General features: G+C 40.8%; 1 protein-coding gene across 1 annotated transcript in view; it reads left to right on the forward strand.

The window, feature by feature from the left end:
• The window catches only part of LOC121378305, a 36,452-nt gene that overhangs the window by 10,257 nt on the left and 7,800 nt on the right, over positions 1 to 18,395 (forward strand). The window contains exons 2-6 of the mRNA XM_041506413.1: positions 9,678 to 9,783; positions 13,146 to 13,294; positions 13,939 to 13,957; positions 14,475 to 14,517; positions 15,538 to 15,884. Coding sequence (XP_041362347.1) covers positions 9,678 to 9,783; positions 13,146 to 13,294; positions 13,939 to 13,957; positions 14,475 to 14,517; positions 15,538 to 15,879 — 659 coding nt within the window. The 3' untranslated portion in view covers positions 15,880 to 15,884. The remainder of the gene's footprint in view (positions 1 to 9,677; positions 9,784 to 13,145; positions 13,295 to 13,938; positions 13,958 to 14,474; positions 14,518 to 15,537; positions 15,885 to 18,395) is intronic.

Consider the following 18,395-nt stretch of genomic DNA (forward strand, 5'->3'; position numbering starts at 1 on the left):
CAGCTCAATTTGTCCGAAAATCTCCAAAAAGTGTCCGTATTTGAGGAAGTGTCGATCATGGGCGATATTTCTGTTATGCTCCATCTGTTCGAACCCAAGTCAAATGTGGTTGTTATTCTCAATTCACGATACATACTTATGACCCCCCCCCCCAAAAAACCCCCCCCCCCCACAAAAAAAAAAAAAAAAAAAAAAAAAAAAAAAAAAACACCTCCATGTTGATGTATGTTGTTGTAAAGTACATCCCTCAGGTGGGGCAGTACATGGTGTGACCTGCAGTCATAGCATGCGTTTTCAAGACAGGACCGCAACCCTCCACCACCCTCCCCCACCCCCACCCCCCGATTCGCGAACTGTCGTGAACTATAAAGCGTTTACAGCCTCTCGGAAATTTGTAATGTCACTAAGGTGGTTGTGTTAATGGCCGGATTTGAAAGATTAATGGGTTGTAGCTCAAGGCTAGTGTCTCAATTCGTGTATCTTCGGTCTTCAAACAGTCGGAGTCTTTATACTTAGTTATACATTCTGGCACGAAAGGAAAGGAATGTTTGTTTATCATTGAACCATAATGCAATTGGGGTAACTTCTATTTTATATCTATCTATGTGTCTATCTGTCTATATGTCTGTCTGTCTTTCTGTCTGTCTATTTATCTATATATCCAGTATCCAGGTTAAAATACAGAAGAGTCATTATTACTTTTTAAAATATATTTTCCTGTTTATACAAGCCGGTGGAGAATAGTCATATGTAAAGAGCTTTTATCTATTCAGACCAAGTATAAGAGAAAACGTTAACGACTATTTACATAATATTGCGGTATCATGATCTTTTTATAGAGAAATTCTTATGATGGGAGTAACTGTTTAATAATGTGCTAATATTGATTCAACGAAATTTTAATGAAGTTTTAATGAAATTTTAAGAATACATATTTGAATTAACAGTGGTGTGTAACCAAAAAGTGTTTACTATATTTGCTCTGACGTCAGAACAGTGTCACATTCCAAGCACTTCACAGGCGCAGATTCAGGGGTTTGTGTATGTCTGTGTCTGTGTGTGTAGGGGGTGGGGTGGGGGTGGGGGGGGGGGGGCACCGGACATGCAAGATGTGTTTGAACAGGTTTTTATCCCTTAATTTTTGACGTCGGCAAAAAAGTCTCTCTTTTTTTTACGTTGGCAAAAAAGGGGTGCGTGCCCTCAGCGCCTCCACTTGGATCCGCGCCTGAACTTCATGCTGCCAACGCCTGTGCGACCTTTATTAGTATTAACACAAATGTTTGGTTTTATTTATTTGGCAATCGTTATGCTATAAGGCATTCAAAAGGTCTCCTGTACATTTTATGCACTACAATAAATATGCGAGCCCGTTGTATTTAACTATGGGAAAACAAGCTAGATGGAGTGTCGCTGTATTCACAGAATAGATGAGCTTCTGAAGAAGTGATCTCCATTTTGATATTATAAAGAAATGCAGCAAAACCAAATAGCTGTTTACACGAAGACCTATATTTGAAAATGCAAATTTTACTTTTGAATAGCCAGTGTTCTATTTAAATAGAAATCGGTTACATTGACTTTAGTGGATATATATTCTATTTATGTAGACCAGTATACTGCTTGTTTGGTGTATAAAGACTCATCGCCTGAAAGGTAGATCTATAGATCAAAAATAAATAAAATATATCGGTTTTACAATAATACCACAAATACAATAGATACAAACCATATAGTATTGTGTCATGGCATAGTTATGTTAACTGTTATTACACAGGGACGGGACGCAGCCCAGTGGTTAAATGTTCGCTTGGTGTGCGGTCGGTCTGGGATCGACCCCCGTCGGTGGACCCATTGGACTAATTCTCGTTCCAGCCAGTGCTCCACAAGTGGTGTAACTTTCCTGTCTGTGGGATGGTGCATATAAAAGATTCCTTGTTGCTAATTGAAAAGAGTAGCCCGTGAAGTGGCGTCAGCGGGTTTCCTCTCTCAGTATCTGTGTGGTCCTTAACCATATATCTGACGCCATATAGCCGTAAATAAAATGTGTTGAGTGCGTCGTTAAATAAAACATTTCTTTCTTTCTTTATCCACGGATATCGATTGCAGTGGTATGTGTACGTGTGCGTGTGTTTATGCGTGTGTATATGTTTGTGCTTCCTGCTTTTGTCTGTCTGTCTGTCTGTCTGTCTGTCTGTCTGTCTGTTTATCTGCCTGGTATTCCAACATGCCTGTCTATATAACATAATCGATGTGTCTGTGTGTTTATCTGTCTACCTGTTTTCCTGTCTGTGTATACGTCTGTGGACGTTTGTTTGTTTAACGACACCACTAGAGCACAGTGATTTATTAATCATCGACTACTGGATGTCAAACATTTGGTAATTTCAACATTACGTCTTAGAGAGGAAAGCCGCTGGGGGGTTTTCATTAGTAGTAAGGGATCCCATTGACAGGATAGCACATACCACGGCATTTGATATACCAGTCGTGGTGCACTGTCTGGCACGAGAAATAGCCCTATGGGCCCACCGACGGGGATCGATCCCAAACCGACCGCTCATCAAGCGAGCGCTTTACCACTTGGCTACGTCCCGCCCTCCTCTGTAGAATACACTTTACGAATCAGGACCCATATTCACAAAAAGGTTGTAACCGGAGGCACTCTTTATATTTACGTACAACTTTACACGTAACTTACGTTTTCGTTGTTTCGTGAATAGCTCTTCAGTCGTAGATTTACGTTTACGTGTAAAACTAGGCTTACGATGTTTTGTGAATATGGGTCCAGAACTGTAACTGTTGAAATGATGACTGACGTCATGTTCAGATTTATTTCATAATAACGACATGACGGACAAGGTCCTTGTCTTGGCGTATGACATGTTTGTTACATTCATCACCTGTATTACGCATTGTCCGACAAACAGTCGCCATTTGTAAAGCCATTTCACAAGCTGTTTATGCTGTTTTTAATCCAGTGACGACTAAAATGTAGCAGCATCGCGTAAGCTCGAAAGCGGAAGTGTCGAATAAGTTCTAGTAAATCATTTTATTATGTAGTGAAAGGACAAACAACACTTGAACGGAATACTATAGAACACAAATATATCTATAATGTATATAGCTACCATTGGTGTGTTAGTTTTATTTGTAGCCCAGTATTTAGAACTTTTACACACACACACACACACACACACACACACACACACGCACGCACGCACACACACACACACACACACACACACACACACACACACACACACACCTCGTCCGTTTCGACTTTCAGAATGCTAATTTCATTTATAAATCAGATGAAAAAAAGACCCCCAAAAAGCCAACAAAGACAAAAATATGTTCAACTACAGTACTTTATACCGGAGTCATTTAAAAAGGAGATTATCCTAACAATGGAAATTTCCACGTTAAGTCTGATATTGACCAAGAATGTCAGCGCTCAGGTATACATTGTATCTTTCCACTCCATATACCACAGGCTACAGGCTAGCTAAAGCTGCATTTCACCATGTGACTTTTAGTAACGATTATTTACAAGTGATTTACAAGTAACCATTTCAGTTGCTGTCTACAAGACAGTAGTCTCGGCTAAACCAAACTGTTGTCGATACTGTCAGAACACTACATGCCACGACCTTTACTATATAGTGAGATAAAGAAATACGGTGACTCAGTGGTTAAGCCATCGGACTATAGGCTGGTAGGTACAGGTTCGCAGCCCGGTACCGGCTCCAACCCAGAGTGAGTTCCTAAGGTGGTACTAAACCAAATAACTTCCGGCTGGGTCAAAGTTCGAGGTGCACCGAACTTTTGATAGAGAAGTGAACACCTCAAGTCCTGTGATTGGTTATAAATGTGAGTGTGTTGGTTGTAAAAAAAATAGTTTCATCTGGGCAAAAAATGTATGCAATTGTATTTCATCTAGTACCACTGTGTCAAGTACTCGAATTTTGTGCGAAACTAGGGTAGACATAGACGCTACCCGTTATCTCAGAAATGAGCAGCTAGACCCCCATTTTTTCTGATTAACTTTAAGTGTGAAGGGTAGTAGTATTTATATCCGTGGCGTTTTTGTCGATTGATACGCTGCAGGTAGGAGTTTTAGCCATGTATGTTACTATTGTCGTCTATGGGATTTGATTTGGTAGTATACACCCTTAAGGGTTCAATGAGTAGGTGTAAGGCCACTACACCCTCTTCTCTCTCACTAACCACTAACAACTAACACACTGTCCTGGACAGACAGCCCAGATAGCTGAGGTGTGTGCCCAGGACAGCGTGTTTGAACCTTAATTGGATATAAACACGAAAAATAAGTTCAAATGAAATGAAATGTTGTAGACCAAATTTCAGTCACTATTAGCGTCGTAATGTTTGTTCTGAGATTGAATGTCAGTAGCCATTGGCCTAGCCAGTAATTTATAGTGTTGGGTCAATCACATTGGGGGAGGGGTGGCATGCACTGTCTATGAGTCATGTCATTGAGCAACAGATAAATACAAAAAGGTGGTGGAAAAAAAGAGGTGTGATATGTTGGTGGTGGTGGTGGGGAGGGGTTACATGGTTAACTTCCTGATAAGGGTTTTAGTTGCAGTCACACTTTCCTGTTACTGTTGGTGTGATCCCTTATTTATTTCCGTCAATGCTAGCAAGAAATCTTTTATATGCACCATATATATATCTCTCTCTCTCTCTCTCTCTCTCTCTCTCTCTCTCTCTCTCTCTCTCTCTCTCTCTCTCTCTCTCTCTCTCTCTCTCTCTCTCTCTCTCACACACACACACACATATATATATATATACACACACACGCACACACAAAAGAAAAGAAAAAGGAAAGAAAATAACGTTTGAGTAGTTGGAAACATTGTGACAATCCGAAACACAAAACAATTCGAAACAAACTGCCAACTTTGTTTTGATGGAATGAACCCCAGATGTTATGAGGAATATACTACACTTTTAGTCTGTCCTTCAGAACAAAAAAAACCCCAACCCAAAACACTGATATTTTAAAGACAAAAATACATTTAATATGTAATTTAGTATTTGGACAGTCTCTGTTAGTCAGAAACACGTTAATAGTGGCATTACAATCGGGAGGTTCTGTTTAAGATGATTTATAAGAAAAAAATATAATCGAAAGAAAAAAATACCCCAAAAAAGGGTAGGGCATTGAAGACTTAGGCAACAACTTGTCCCGTGTAAAACGATAAACTGAAATGTTTCGACCAATCAAATCGTTTGACACAGATCGGTAATACTTGTAAGCAAAACTGAAAAGAACCGGTCTCAAACAATAGACTGTGTAATCAAGACGATGGTAAAAATGTGTTCACATTCTACCTCGCCAACAGGGTACCCGGAAGAACGCTTATGTGAAACGTCACGCTCCATGATTTTCCTTTATATTTATGTGAAAAAAGATAAGCAAAGTTTTATATATTTTAAAGATTAGCACATAATATAACCGTTATGCCAAAATTACATGTATAATAAAAATAGGGAAGGTGGGTATGGGGGCACTGGGAGATGTGCCCCCTCCCCCTCCCCCCTCTTAGGTCAGGTCATAGAGGCTAACGTGCTCATTCAAAGCAAGCTGCTGTAGCGCACGCCTGTCATGGGCGCAGGTGACGACTTACGCTGGCTCGTTCGTTCAGGACAGGAAAGATTACCCTTCATGTTACCCACCACCTTTTATATTTGCTTGTCGCCCCATGGCGCGACTTAAGATGGCGTCTCACGATACGAGTGTTTCGTACGAGAATAGCCGACCGACAAAACAACTTTAAAATTTCATCATTTGCTATCTAATCGGCTATTCTCGAGGCTATTCTCATACGTGTGACTCGTATCGTGTGACGTTGAGTTTATAGACAGTGTAGTTGCCAGCCACTCCACCCTGCCCTCAATGTGGGTGTTCCCACCGCCGTATAAATCGTGGTGGCTACGCCTATGATTCTAAAAGCTCCGTGGGAAGGTGTAATCCACTACAAGGACGGGGTTTTTCCGGCTAATTACTAACTGTTACTGTTACTTTATTTACGTACCTATATCAAGAAGAGATTCAGGCACAATTACTAACAATATACACTCTGTTCTGGACAGACAACTCAGATGTGCGCCAAAGACAGCGTGCTTGAACTGCAATTGAACGGAAATCAAGTAAAAATGGATGAATATAATGTCTTTATCATTCAAAACTTTCAGATTATTTTCTGATTACATTTGGTATATTATAATCTTATTGTAACCATGTTGTATTATTTTCAATGGTATAAGTAAAATATGGATGATACTTAACTTTTCAAAGATGTGTATTTATATTTTTTTTTTTAAACTATGGTCTGTAATATCCATGAATATTGTTACGGTAACGTTAAGTTAATATTCAATTGCAGATAACCTTTTTACTTATCCCCGAAAACGAATGACTGTTGAACCGATACCTGTATAGTTGGAATGCGGGTTACGCACGTTATTCACGGCAACTACAATTACCTACTTACAGTTCCGTACCTAGCCCAAAATTAGAGGCAATAGAAATAAGGACTGGGGACACAGCAATATAGGATATTCTTCAGCTAGATAAAAAGGGCAGTTTTAAAGGTACTTGATTAATTAACAACCCTGCATAGTTTTGTAATCGTGTCAGGTCAGGTCAGGTCATAGGTTTTAACGTGCACGTTAAGAACAAGCTGTCGTAACACGCCTATTATGATCGCAGGTGTCGGCTTTCCGTGTGACTATACTGTGTGTATGTATATGGATCACCTTGAAATAACTACAGCTTAAGCTCGAGATACAAGACATGAAATCAAGTAATCAACATAGGTGATCACGTGTCCAGTTTGCTTATGCCCACTTGTCCAATTAGGTCTCGCTTTAAAAAAAACTCCTCTTAACCTCAGGCATCTGGGTCAAGTGTTAGCCTTGAACTGTATTGTCTTGTGGTTTTTTGTGGTCTAATAAAAACTTCTCTCTTTTACAGACTTCTATTCTACTTGTCATACCATGACCTTTCCCTCTCTCTCTCAATCGATCTCCCTTAAAACAGTTAACATGGCCAAGGGTCACGCAAACTCCTACTCTGGCCTTGCTCTAAATATGTACACTGTTAGTCTTTGACAAGACAGACCACAACAGCGGTCTATGCATCCACATGATGCGGTTTTACCCCTTGGCCTTCTGATGACCACGAGTACGTGGCGTCTATTTATTTATCAAAATATCTTGTGACAATGTCACACTCTGTCACAGAAACTGTCAACTTTGTTTTGATGGAATGAACCCCAGATGTTGTGATGAATATAGTAGATGTTTAGTCTGTCCTGCAGCACAGAAACAAACCTAAAATATTTAATTTTTTATCTGGCAAACTGACTTGGAATTCTGCAGTTCGTGTATTTAATACTTTGGAAATAGAGAGCAGGAAGACAGACATTTTATCATTTATAGAACAGTGCTCTCTATGACGTCGCCACTTCCAGGTAATCGGTTGTAAAATAACTACGGTATTTCAAAATGATTATGTGTGTGTCAGTAACTTAAAGGGATCTACTTTTTATGTCTTTCTTTATAGGAAGGTGGTTGTTATACAAAGTTCTCTTTAGATGCATGGTTGTTATGCAAGGAACTCCTTATAGGCAGGAGGATGTTATACAAAGTTCTCTTTAGACACATAGTTGTTATGCAAGGAACTCTTTATAGGCAGGTGGTTGTTGTACAACGTTATCCTTAGACACGTGGTTGCTAAGAAAGGAATTTTTATAGGCAGGTGGTTGTTATAAAAAATTATTTTTACAAAGTCTTTATAGACAGGTGCCAGGTAGTTGTTATATAAGATGCATTTTACAGACATGTTGCTGTTATTATACAAGGCGCCTGATATACAGAATAGTTACTGCACTAGGCTTGTGTAAAGAGGGAAAGAGGGTGGGTTCGGGCATCGGAAGTCCCCCACCCCCACCCCCACCCCACGCTCCAAGCGGATCTTCCCTTCCGTTTTTTTCTGGGGCAGCATGATCCGAATCTCCTAGATACTTCGCTTGCCGCTGTCTCGACCCCTGCACGACGTCCTGCTCACGTGCCTGTATGTAAACTATCCCTTATTGTAAAGTCCTTCAAGAACAGTGAGCTATTCAAAATCCACGAACACAGTTGGTGATATGCAATATGGCTGTCGCTCCATAATTTTTTTTTAACAATGCAAAGCGCTCTCTCTCTCTCTCTCTCTCTCTCTCTCTCTCTCTCTCTCTCTCTCTCTCTCTCTCTCTCTCTCTCTCTCTCTCTCTCTCTCTCTCTCTCTCTCTCTCTCTCTTATCAAGCAAAATCATTTTCTTTTGGTAGCAACACGTTTGGTGAAAATGTGTTTTTGACGAGTATTGTTATGACACCTCTAATGTCAGCAGAGTAACCGTTATGCTGGGGTGTAGTTAAACAAACATTCCGTTCCTTTGTTGACAGAGTATTCGGTTTTTATCTAACGCATTGTTAATCGCTGTGCCTTTATCGCCCACCTTCTGTCTCTTGTCACGCATGCTGCATTTATCAGACACGACCACATGCTTACTTTTCATCTATTTTGTCTGTCACACGACGGTATGTGTACCAACCCTACCATTCTGAGGTAAACCTGTTACGTACGCGACCGCCTTCATATAATATAGTCTATCATGTTGGAGGCAATTCTGAAGATGTCATTCATTGTTAATGTGTTTTATGCAAAATCATGTCCGCAGAAGTAGACACAGATATAGACGGGTATTTTCATGAAGTCTAAGTGTTTTGGGGATAGGAGTGTGGACTATAAAAAAACAAATGTCTTTGTTAATTTCATTTCATTGATAGTTATTTCCGTGTTTATATCTAATTAAGATTCAAGCACGCTGTCCTGGGCACACAATTCAGCTATCGGCACTGCCTGTCTAGGGCAGTGTGTTAATAATTAGTTGTTAGTGAGAGAGAAGCGGGTTTCCTCTCTCATTATCTGTGTTGTCCTTAACCATATGTTTGACGCCATATAACCGTAAATAAAATGTGTTGAGTGCGTCGTTAAATAAAACACTTCTTTCTTTCATTGTTACCGTATTTCATGCAAAATCGGGCCTGTAGAAATCAACAGAGGCATACAAGGGTTTTCCCAGAAAACTTAAGAGGGATGGAGCTAATGGAGTGAACGTTTTTTTTTTTTTTTTTGCCTGAATGATTTCACTGTCGACAGGTCGTAATAAGCTTTTTTAAGATATTCATTGTGAAATTTATTTAAAGATATAAATTAATACAAATATGTCAGACATTTGCTCAGTTTTCTTACATAACCCAAAAAACAAAAAAACATGGCATGATGCTGCTTAGATGTAAATATAATATTAAGATAAAACACGAATTCTGAGAATTTTGCTTTAAAACAAATTGGGCTGAATTTACGAAGCTTGTTTTTCTTAAACACAGGTTTTTAAGCATTGTAAATATATGTGGTTACTTGCGTATAAAACAAAGGTTTGTTTTGTTTAACGACACCACTGGAGCACATTGATTTATTAATCATCGGCTATTGGATGTCAAACATGTGGTAATTTTGACATAGTCAACACACGCATGTAAGACATTCGCACGCTGTGTAAATTCGGCCAATTGTTTTTAATGTATGACTTTATTTTCAGGAGTGTCTGGTACCTTATTGACAATCTCTGCCCTTGTTGCATCCAGCGCCGTTGCTGGAGTGTTGTTCATCGTTATTATCGTCGTTCTTGTCATTGGATTGACATGGTAAGTGTATTATAACTCATTTGTCTGTGTGTCTGTCTGTCTGTCTGTCTGTCTGTCTGTATGTATGTATGTACCAGTGAAACCTCTCAAAACCGGACCCTCTGTAAACCGAGATTCCCTCAAAACCGGATGTTTTTCATGGTCCCTTTTTAAATATATGTGCAGAAAAGAACCTCTCTAAACCGGATACCTCCTTAAAACCTGATTTTTTTACTTGGTCCCTAGGGTGTCTGGTTTAGAGAGGTATGTATGTCTGACATCTTCCAAATCAGTCGGTCAGACTACTTTAGCTAAACAGTTTGCGTCCTCACTTACATTTCAACTGTTTGAGTTATTCCAGTTTAACTAAACCACACACCAGTGTTTTAGCTATATCGGTAGAGTGAAAAGATCGCGTTCACACATACATTTTAAACTGGGGGTAGTTGTACCAGTTCAGTTAAACTAGTTTAAAGTGTAAGTGTGAACGCAGCTATAGTGATACTTTTTGTGCGAAGCTAAAACAAAATGCAAGAACGTTTCCTGTTTGCGTCAAAAGGGAACTAAGTTTTTAAACCTTTTTTAATTAAAAAAAATCAATGTAAATAAAAAAAGAAGAAGTTTCTTAACAAATTATCATCAAATGTTTCATACAGGGGTGAATGCAAACTGCTGGAACAGCCAGGGTAGCCAGTTACACCTGAATTGTTACCAGTAATCGACATGCAGTACAGAGGAAAGGAAGGAAGGAAATGTTTTTATTTAACGACGCACTCAACACATTTTATTTACGGTTATATGGCGTCGGACATATGGTTAAGGACCACACAGATATTGAGAGAGGAAACCCGCTGTTGCCACTTCATGGGCTACTCTTTTCGATTAGCAGCAAGGGATCTTTTATATGCACCATCCATAGACAGGATAGCACATACCACGGCCTTTGATATACCAGTCGTGGTGCACTGGCTGGAGCAAGAAATTGCCTAACGGGCCCACTGACAGGGATCGATCCCAAACCGACCGTTTATTTTCATTCAGAAATTTAGTTTAAATTGTTATAAAAGTTGGTATGGAAATAAAACTTAATATTAATTATTATGTTGTTGTTTTTTCGTGAGTTTTATCATTATTCATTATAAAGTTACATGCTACGTCATCGGTTCCCATTTACCTAAGACCGACGTGTTGTAGTCTGTATTTAATATTATATGGTGTGTTTAATATAATATTATGTTGATGAAAATGCGGCATATAACAGCTATGATCACTCATGGTGTAGTTGTACTGTTTGTTGTTAATTTTTAATTATTTATTGTGCTAGATTGCAAATTAAGCACTGTAAATTCAGTGTTTATAGTTAGCGGAGTTACTATTGTCACCTATGGAATTTGGTTTGCTGGCGAGTGCCCGGCAGTAGTTATCTGATCATTATCACCATCATCAAAACGGTTCGTCAGCTTCTTGCTATAGTTTTATTGAACTCGTATTGATTATTATGAGAGCAAACCCGTGTTATGTGATTAATCACGGATTATGTCAATAGCTCTTTTATCTTGTTTGTAGCCTGACGACTTTACTTTATCTCCAAATATATAGAAGAGATATAAATATGGAACTCGTATCAATATTAAACACTACGTATATTACACGGGAGGGGGGATAACTCTCATAATTTAAGGTACACAATTATAAAACAAGTCTGGTCATTAAATTTTAAGGGGAAATAATATAAATACCTTGGACTTCAGAATTTTTAATGATGATGATAACATAGCTGACTTTGAAAATTATATAAAACTAAGGCCCAAGCACGCTGCCCTGGGTAACACAACTCCGCTGTCTGCTTGCGGTGTCTCCCAAGAACACATGTTAATGGTATAAGTAAAGTTTGTTTTATTTAACGACGCCGCTAGAGCACATTGATTTTTTATCTTATCGTCGGCTATTGGACGTCAAACATATGGTCATTCTGACACTGTTTTTAGAGGAAACCCGCTGTCGCCACATAGGCTACTCTTTTTACGACAGGCAGCAAGGGATCTTTTATTTGCGCTCCCACAGGCAGGATAGCACAAACCATGGCCTTTGTTGAACCAGTTATGGATCACTGCAAGTGGTTTACACCTACCCATTGAGCCTTGCGGTGCACTCACTCAGGGTTTGGAGTCGGTATCTCGATTAAAAATCCCATGCCTCGACTGGGATCCGAACCCAGTACCTACCAGCCTGTAGACCGATGGCCTGCCACGACGCCACCGAGGCCGGTGTTAATGGTATAATGATATAATGTGAGGTATGAAACAAGCAGCCACCATATAGGATATTATCAATACAGATTTGCATTTTCTTCACATATGGATGGCATGTAGCAATAACCTAGATCATGCAGTTATCGTTTATCTATATGTCTGTGATGTAAACAAACCCACAACCTCCCCCCCCCCCCCAAAAAAAAAAAAAAATCCCCACACAAAACAAACCTCCACTACCACCACTACCATCACCCCAATCACCACCACCACCAGAATTGCTACAACTACCATCAACATCATCATCGCCACCATCACTGCCGTCATCAGGACCATGATCATCATTATCATCCTACTTATCATCAGCATTAACATCATCACCATGACCATCGGCATCACCACCATCAATACCATCATCATCATCATAGATAAGAGATAATTGCTACCATCACAACCAATACAACCATCATCACCACCACCACCATCACCACAACCATCATCACCACCACCACCATCACCACAACCATCATCACCACCATCAATACCATCACCACTACCATCATCATCATCATCATAGATAAGAGATAATTGCTACCATCACAACCAATACAACCATCATCACCACCACTACCATCACCACAACCATCATCACCACAACCACCATCACCACAACCATCATCACCACCATCAATACCATCACCACTACCACCATCATCATCATCATCATAGATAAGAGATAACTGCTACCATCACAACCAATACAACCATCATCACCACCACCACCATCACCACAACCATCATCACCACAACCACCATCACCACAACCATCATCACCACCATCAATACCATCACCACTACCATCATCATCATCATCATCATAGATAAGAGATAATTGCTACCATCACAACCAATACAACCATCATCACCACCACTACCATCACCACAACCATCATCACCACCACAATCACCATCATAACCATCACCCTTATCACTACCACCACCATCGCCATCACCACTATCATCACCACAAAAACCAACATCGTCACAACCATCATCAACATGAGTATTACGAGTAACGCCACCACCAACGGACAACACCAACAACCAAGACTATTTTGTTTTGTTTTCTAGGAAAGACTGGTTTCCAAAATGGCAGAGATGGCGGGGAAAGGTCAAGGTGCCACGCCGCGTGAGGAAGATGAGGCAGTTACGTCAAACAATGGCGAACAGACCGTCACAAGCGACCTACGCCTCGAGCACGATAGAAGATAAAGATGCAGGTAAGCACGTTTCATAGATCGATGAAAATGAGGGTGTATAAAATGGATTATTCGGAATAATAGCTGTAACCGGCCTCGGTGGTGTCGTGCTTAAGCCATTGGACATAAGGCTGGTAGGTACAGGGTTCGCAGCCCGGTACCGGCTCTCACCCAAAGCCAGTTTTAACGACTCAGTGGGTAGGTGTAAGACCACTACGCCCTCTTCTCTCTCATTAACCAGCAACCACTAACCACTAACCCACTGTCCTGCACAGACAGCCCAGATAGCTGAGGTGTGTGCCCACGGCAGCGTGCTTGAACCTTAATTGAATATAAGCACGAAAATAAGTAGAAATAAAAATGAATGCATAATAGCCGTAGGATAGAGCGGTATGGAGGTATCATCACTAAGAAAGGTTTCAAAAGTTACAGGCAGAACCGACCATATGTTTTATTTAACGTTTTTTTGGTGGATAACATTGGGTGAGTGCGTGCACTACTGGGGTGGGGGAGATATCTATTAATGTGCCCATGTCCACTGAAGGTTCAAAGTCGTCAGTCGTGGACACGAGTTCTGATTTGAGACAAATATCCCGTGTCCTCTGTCCATGGTATAGCATGTTAATTTACACTTTTGTAAAATAAAATCCTCTTCTTTATTTCAGCTTCATATATACACAGATGGTGAGTACATTATAGCTATAGCGTGTAATTTAAACAAATGTAGTATAACACACACACACACACACACACACACACACACACAGAGAGAGAGAGAGAGAGAGAGGAGAGAGAGAGAGAGAGAGAGAGAGAGAGAGAGAGAGAGAGAGAGACAGAGAGAGAGAGAGAGAGAGAGAGAGAGAGAGAGAGAGAGAGAGAGAGAGAGAGACAGAGAGATTTATTTTGAGTTTGATAATCTAACAGCATACTTCCATACATAAACAAAATATATAGTATCACACCTTTTAACCTAGCTATCATAATTACTACACATCCAACAGTTCATTATTTTACTTATATAAACACACACACACACACACACACACACACACACACACACACACACACGCACACACAGATATATATATATATATATATTTTTTATATGTCCACCATTCATTCATTCATTCTTTGATTCATTCACTAAACTACAACGCTTACACACTGTTTATTACAACAAGTTAAGTTTTGTTGATTGTAGGAACAGCGATAGAGAAAATTACGAAGGGATATATGAAGAGAAGGTAAACAAACTATTAGTTTCAGATAAATATGGGTACGAGTAACATTAGTTAAATCATCACCAGTTCTCCCCTTATTGATATTCATATGTAGGGGAAGGCTAGAGGAAACACTATGTAATGATTTGGCAATCGTTGACAACCAAATGGTCGCAAGCTACTGTGTCTAGAATACATCTTTGTTCTAAATCTGATGTCACAAAGCTTTAGTTTGATTATTCTCCAGTCTAGTCATGACATCAAGTGTTAACCAGTACCAACGCCACACGAAAGTGATATTTAAAATAAATGTTCAATCAGTTTGTTATATGCATTGATAAGTTAATGACAAATAAATGGTCCTGTTGAAATAGATATGAAGGAAACACGTTTTTTGAAAAGTGCAAACGTCATAAAAGACTGATTTACCAACACACCATTGCTCAACCAATCTAATTAAAATTAGCTCCACTGGTTAATTACTATTACCTGTGGATCTAACAGCACCCCGTTGAAGCTCATGTCCAGCTGACCTTTCATTCGATCGATCAAAACCTTACTTGCAAAATCATGCCAGTGATTTGAAAATAATTTGAAAACATTCGGGATTATGCCGAGGGTATACGAAATGATTCGGGTGAATTACGAAGTATGCCGGAAACTAATTTCAATATAAAATTTTATATAAATTTCGTTTCAAGACGAAAAAACCCACCGTGATGGTATAGCCATAAAATCTTTTTGTACTAGTATACAATCCAGAGTTTATTACTGCACTTTTACCCCAGTTTTTTAATGTTGAAATAGACCAAGATATTTTTAGAATGTGTATGCTCCCGAATAACGCTATAAAAGGCGAAGTGTAATTGGTCGATATTTAAATTGTTATTTATAGATAAAATGTCACCTGGACATGAAAGTCCACGCAATGCTGTTACATTTACTGGTAGACCAGCAGAGCTAATTTTAATCAGATTGTTGCTCAACAAACCAAACCTCTTGACAAAAGTAATGCACCTGTTACTGATCTATAATATTCCACAGGTAAAAAGCATAGATCTACCGGAGGAGGAAGAAATTAGGATAGAGACATATGTAGTTGAAAACGAAACACTAAACCTGGGACCTTTCGATACGAAACCCGCGAAAACAGACAAAACACAAATTGACGAGTTTGAAGCCACGACTGATGAGTTATACGCCACCGTTGACAAGAACCGAAAAAGTGGAGACGAAGGAACGCTAAGCCAAGGGTCTTCTGGGATTGGCAGTGCCACAACTCCCAACGGAGAATCGATGGACAAGCAGACAGTCAACAGAGATCATGAGACTCAGCAACAGCTTCTGTCCTTCTCGGAACAGGATTCGACATTGGTGCTCTTCTAAATACGGTAGGTAAAACAACGGGTAAATCCCACAAATGGACTCCTGCCTTCCTATTTTTTATCAATAAAAAGAAAAAGAAAGGAGTATTTGAGAGAGAGAGAGAGAGAGATAGAGAGAGAGAGAGAGAGAGAGAGAGAGAGAGAGAGAGAGAGAGAGAGAGAGAGAGAGAGAGAGAGAGAGAGAGAGAGAGAGAGATAGAGATAGAGATAGAGATATACACTCAGTTTGCCTACAACCCACTTTGCCTACAACCCACTTTGCCTACACTCAGTTTGCCTACACTCAGTTTGCCTACAACCCACTTTGCCTACACTCAGTTTGCCTACAACCCACTTTGCCTACACTCAGTTTGCCTACAACCCACTTTGCCTACACTCAGTTTGCCTACAACCCACTTTGCCTACACTCAGTTTGCCTACACTCAGTTTGCCTACAACCCACTTTGCCTACACTCAGTTTGCCTACAACCCACTTTGCCTACACTCAGTTTGCCTACAACCCACTTTGCCTACAACCCACTTTGCCTACAACCCAGTTTGCCTACAACCCACTTTGCCTACACTCAGTTTGCCTACAACCCACTTTGCCTACACTCAGTTTGCCTACAACCCACTTTGCCTACACTCAGTTTGCCTACAACCCACTTTGCCTACAACCCACTTTGCCTACACTCAGTTTGCCTACAACCCACTTTCCCTACACTCAGTTTGCCTACAATCCACTTTGCCTACACTCAGTTTGCCTACACTCAGTTTGCCTACAACCCACTTTGCCTACACTCAGTTTGCCTACACTCAGTTTGCCTACAACCCACTTTGCCTACACTCAGTTTGCCTACAACCCACTTTGCCTACACTCAGTTTGCCTACACTCAGTTTGCCTACAACCCACTTTGCCTACACTCAGTTTGCCTACAACCCACTTTGCCTACACTCAGTTTGCCTACACTACACTCAGTTTGCCTACAACCCACTTTGCCACTCAGTTTGCCTACACTCAGTTTGCCTACACTCACCTACACCCAGTTTGCCTACACTCAGTTTGCCTACAACCCACTTTGCCTACACTCAGTTTGCCTACACTCAGTTTGCCTACAACCCACTTTGCCTACACTCAGTTTGCCTACAACCCACTTTGCCTACACTCAGTTTGCCTACAACCCACTTTGCCTACACTCAGTTTGCCTACAACCCACTTTGCCTACACTCAGTTTGCCTACAACCCACTTTGCCTACAACCCACTTTGCCTACACTCACTTTGCCTACACTCAGTTTGCCTACAACCCACTTTGCCTACACTCAGTTTGCCTACACTCAGTTTGCCTACAACCCACTTTGCCTACACTCAGTTTGCCTACACTCAGTTTGCCTACAACCCACTTTGCCTACAACCCACCTACACTCAGTTTGCCTACAACCCACTTTGCCTACACTCACTTTGCCTACACTCAGTTTGCCTACACTCAGTTTGCCTACAACCCACTTTGCCTACACTCAGTTTGCCTACAACCCACTTTGCCTACACTCAGTTTGCCTACAACCCACTTTGCCTACACTCAGTTTGCCTACAACCCACTTTGCCTACACTCAGTTTGCCTACAACCCACTTTGCCTACAACCTACAGTCCACTTTGCCAGTTTGCCTACACTCAGTTTGCCTACACTCACTTTGCCTACACTCAGTTTGCCTACACTTTGCCTACACTCAGTTTGCCTACAACCCACTTTGCCTACACTCAGTTTGCCTACAACCCACTTTGCCTACACTCAGTTTGCCTACACTCCACTTTGCCTACACTCAGTTTGCCTACACTCAGTTTGCCTACAACCCACTTTGCCTACACTCACTTTGCCTACAACCCACTTTGCCTACACTCAGTTTGCCTACAACCCACTTTGCCTACACTCAGTTTGCCTACAACCCACTTTGCCTACACTCAGTTTGCCTACACCCACTTTGCCTACACTCAGTTTGCCTACACCCACTTTGCCTACACTCAGTTTGCCTACAACCCACTTTGCCTACACTCAGTTTGCCTACAACCCACTTTGCCTACACTCAGTTTGCCTACACTCAGTTTGCCTACAACCCACTTTGCCTACACTCAGTTTGCCTACACTCAGTTTGCCTACAACCCACTTTGCCTACACTCAGTTTGCCTACACCCAGTTTGCCTACAACCCACTTTGCCTACACTCAGTTTGCCTACACTCAGTTTGCCTACAACCCACTTTGCCTACACTCAGTTTGCCTACAACCCACTTTGCCTACACTCAGTTTGCCTACAACCCACTTTGCCTACACTCAGTTTGCCTACAACCCACTTTGCCTACACTCAGTTTGCCTACACTCAGTTTGCCTACAACCCACTTTGCCTACACTCAGTTTGCCTACACTCAGTTTGCCTACAACCCACTTTGCCTACACTCAGTTTGCCTACAACCCACTTTGCCTACACTCAGTTTGCCTACAACCCACTTTGCCTACAACCCACTTTGCCTACACTCAGTTTGCC

The sequence above is a fragment of the Gigantopelta aegis genome, chromosome 8, assembly GCF_016097555.1.
Source record: "Gigantopelta aegis isolate Gae_Host chromosome 8, Gae_host_genome, whole genome shotgun sequence".
Classification (NCBI taxonomy): Eukaryota; Metazoa; Mollusca; class Gastropoda; order Neomphalida; family Peltospiridae; genus Gigantopelta; species Gigantopelta aegis.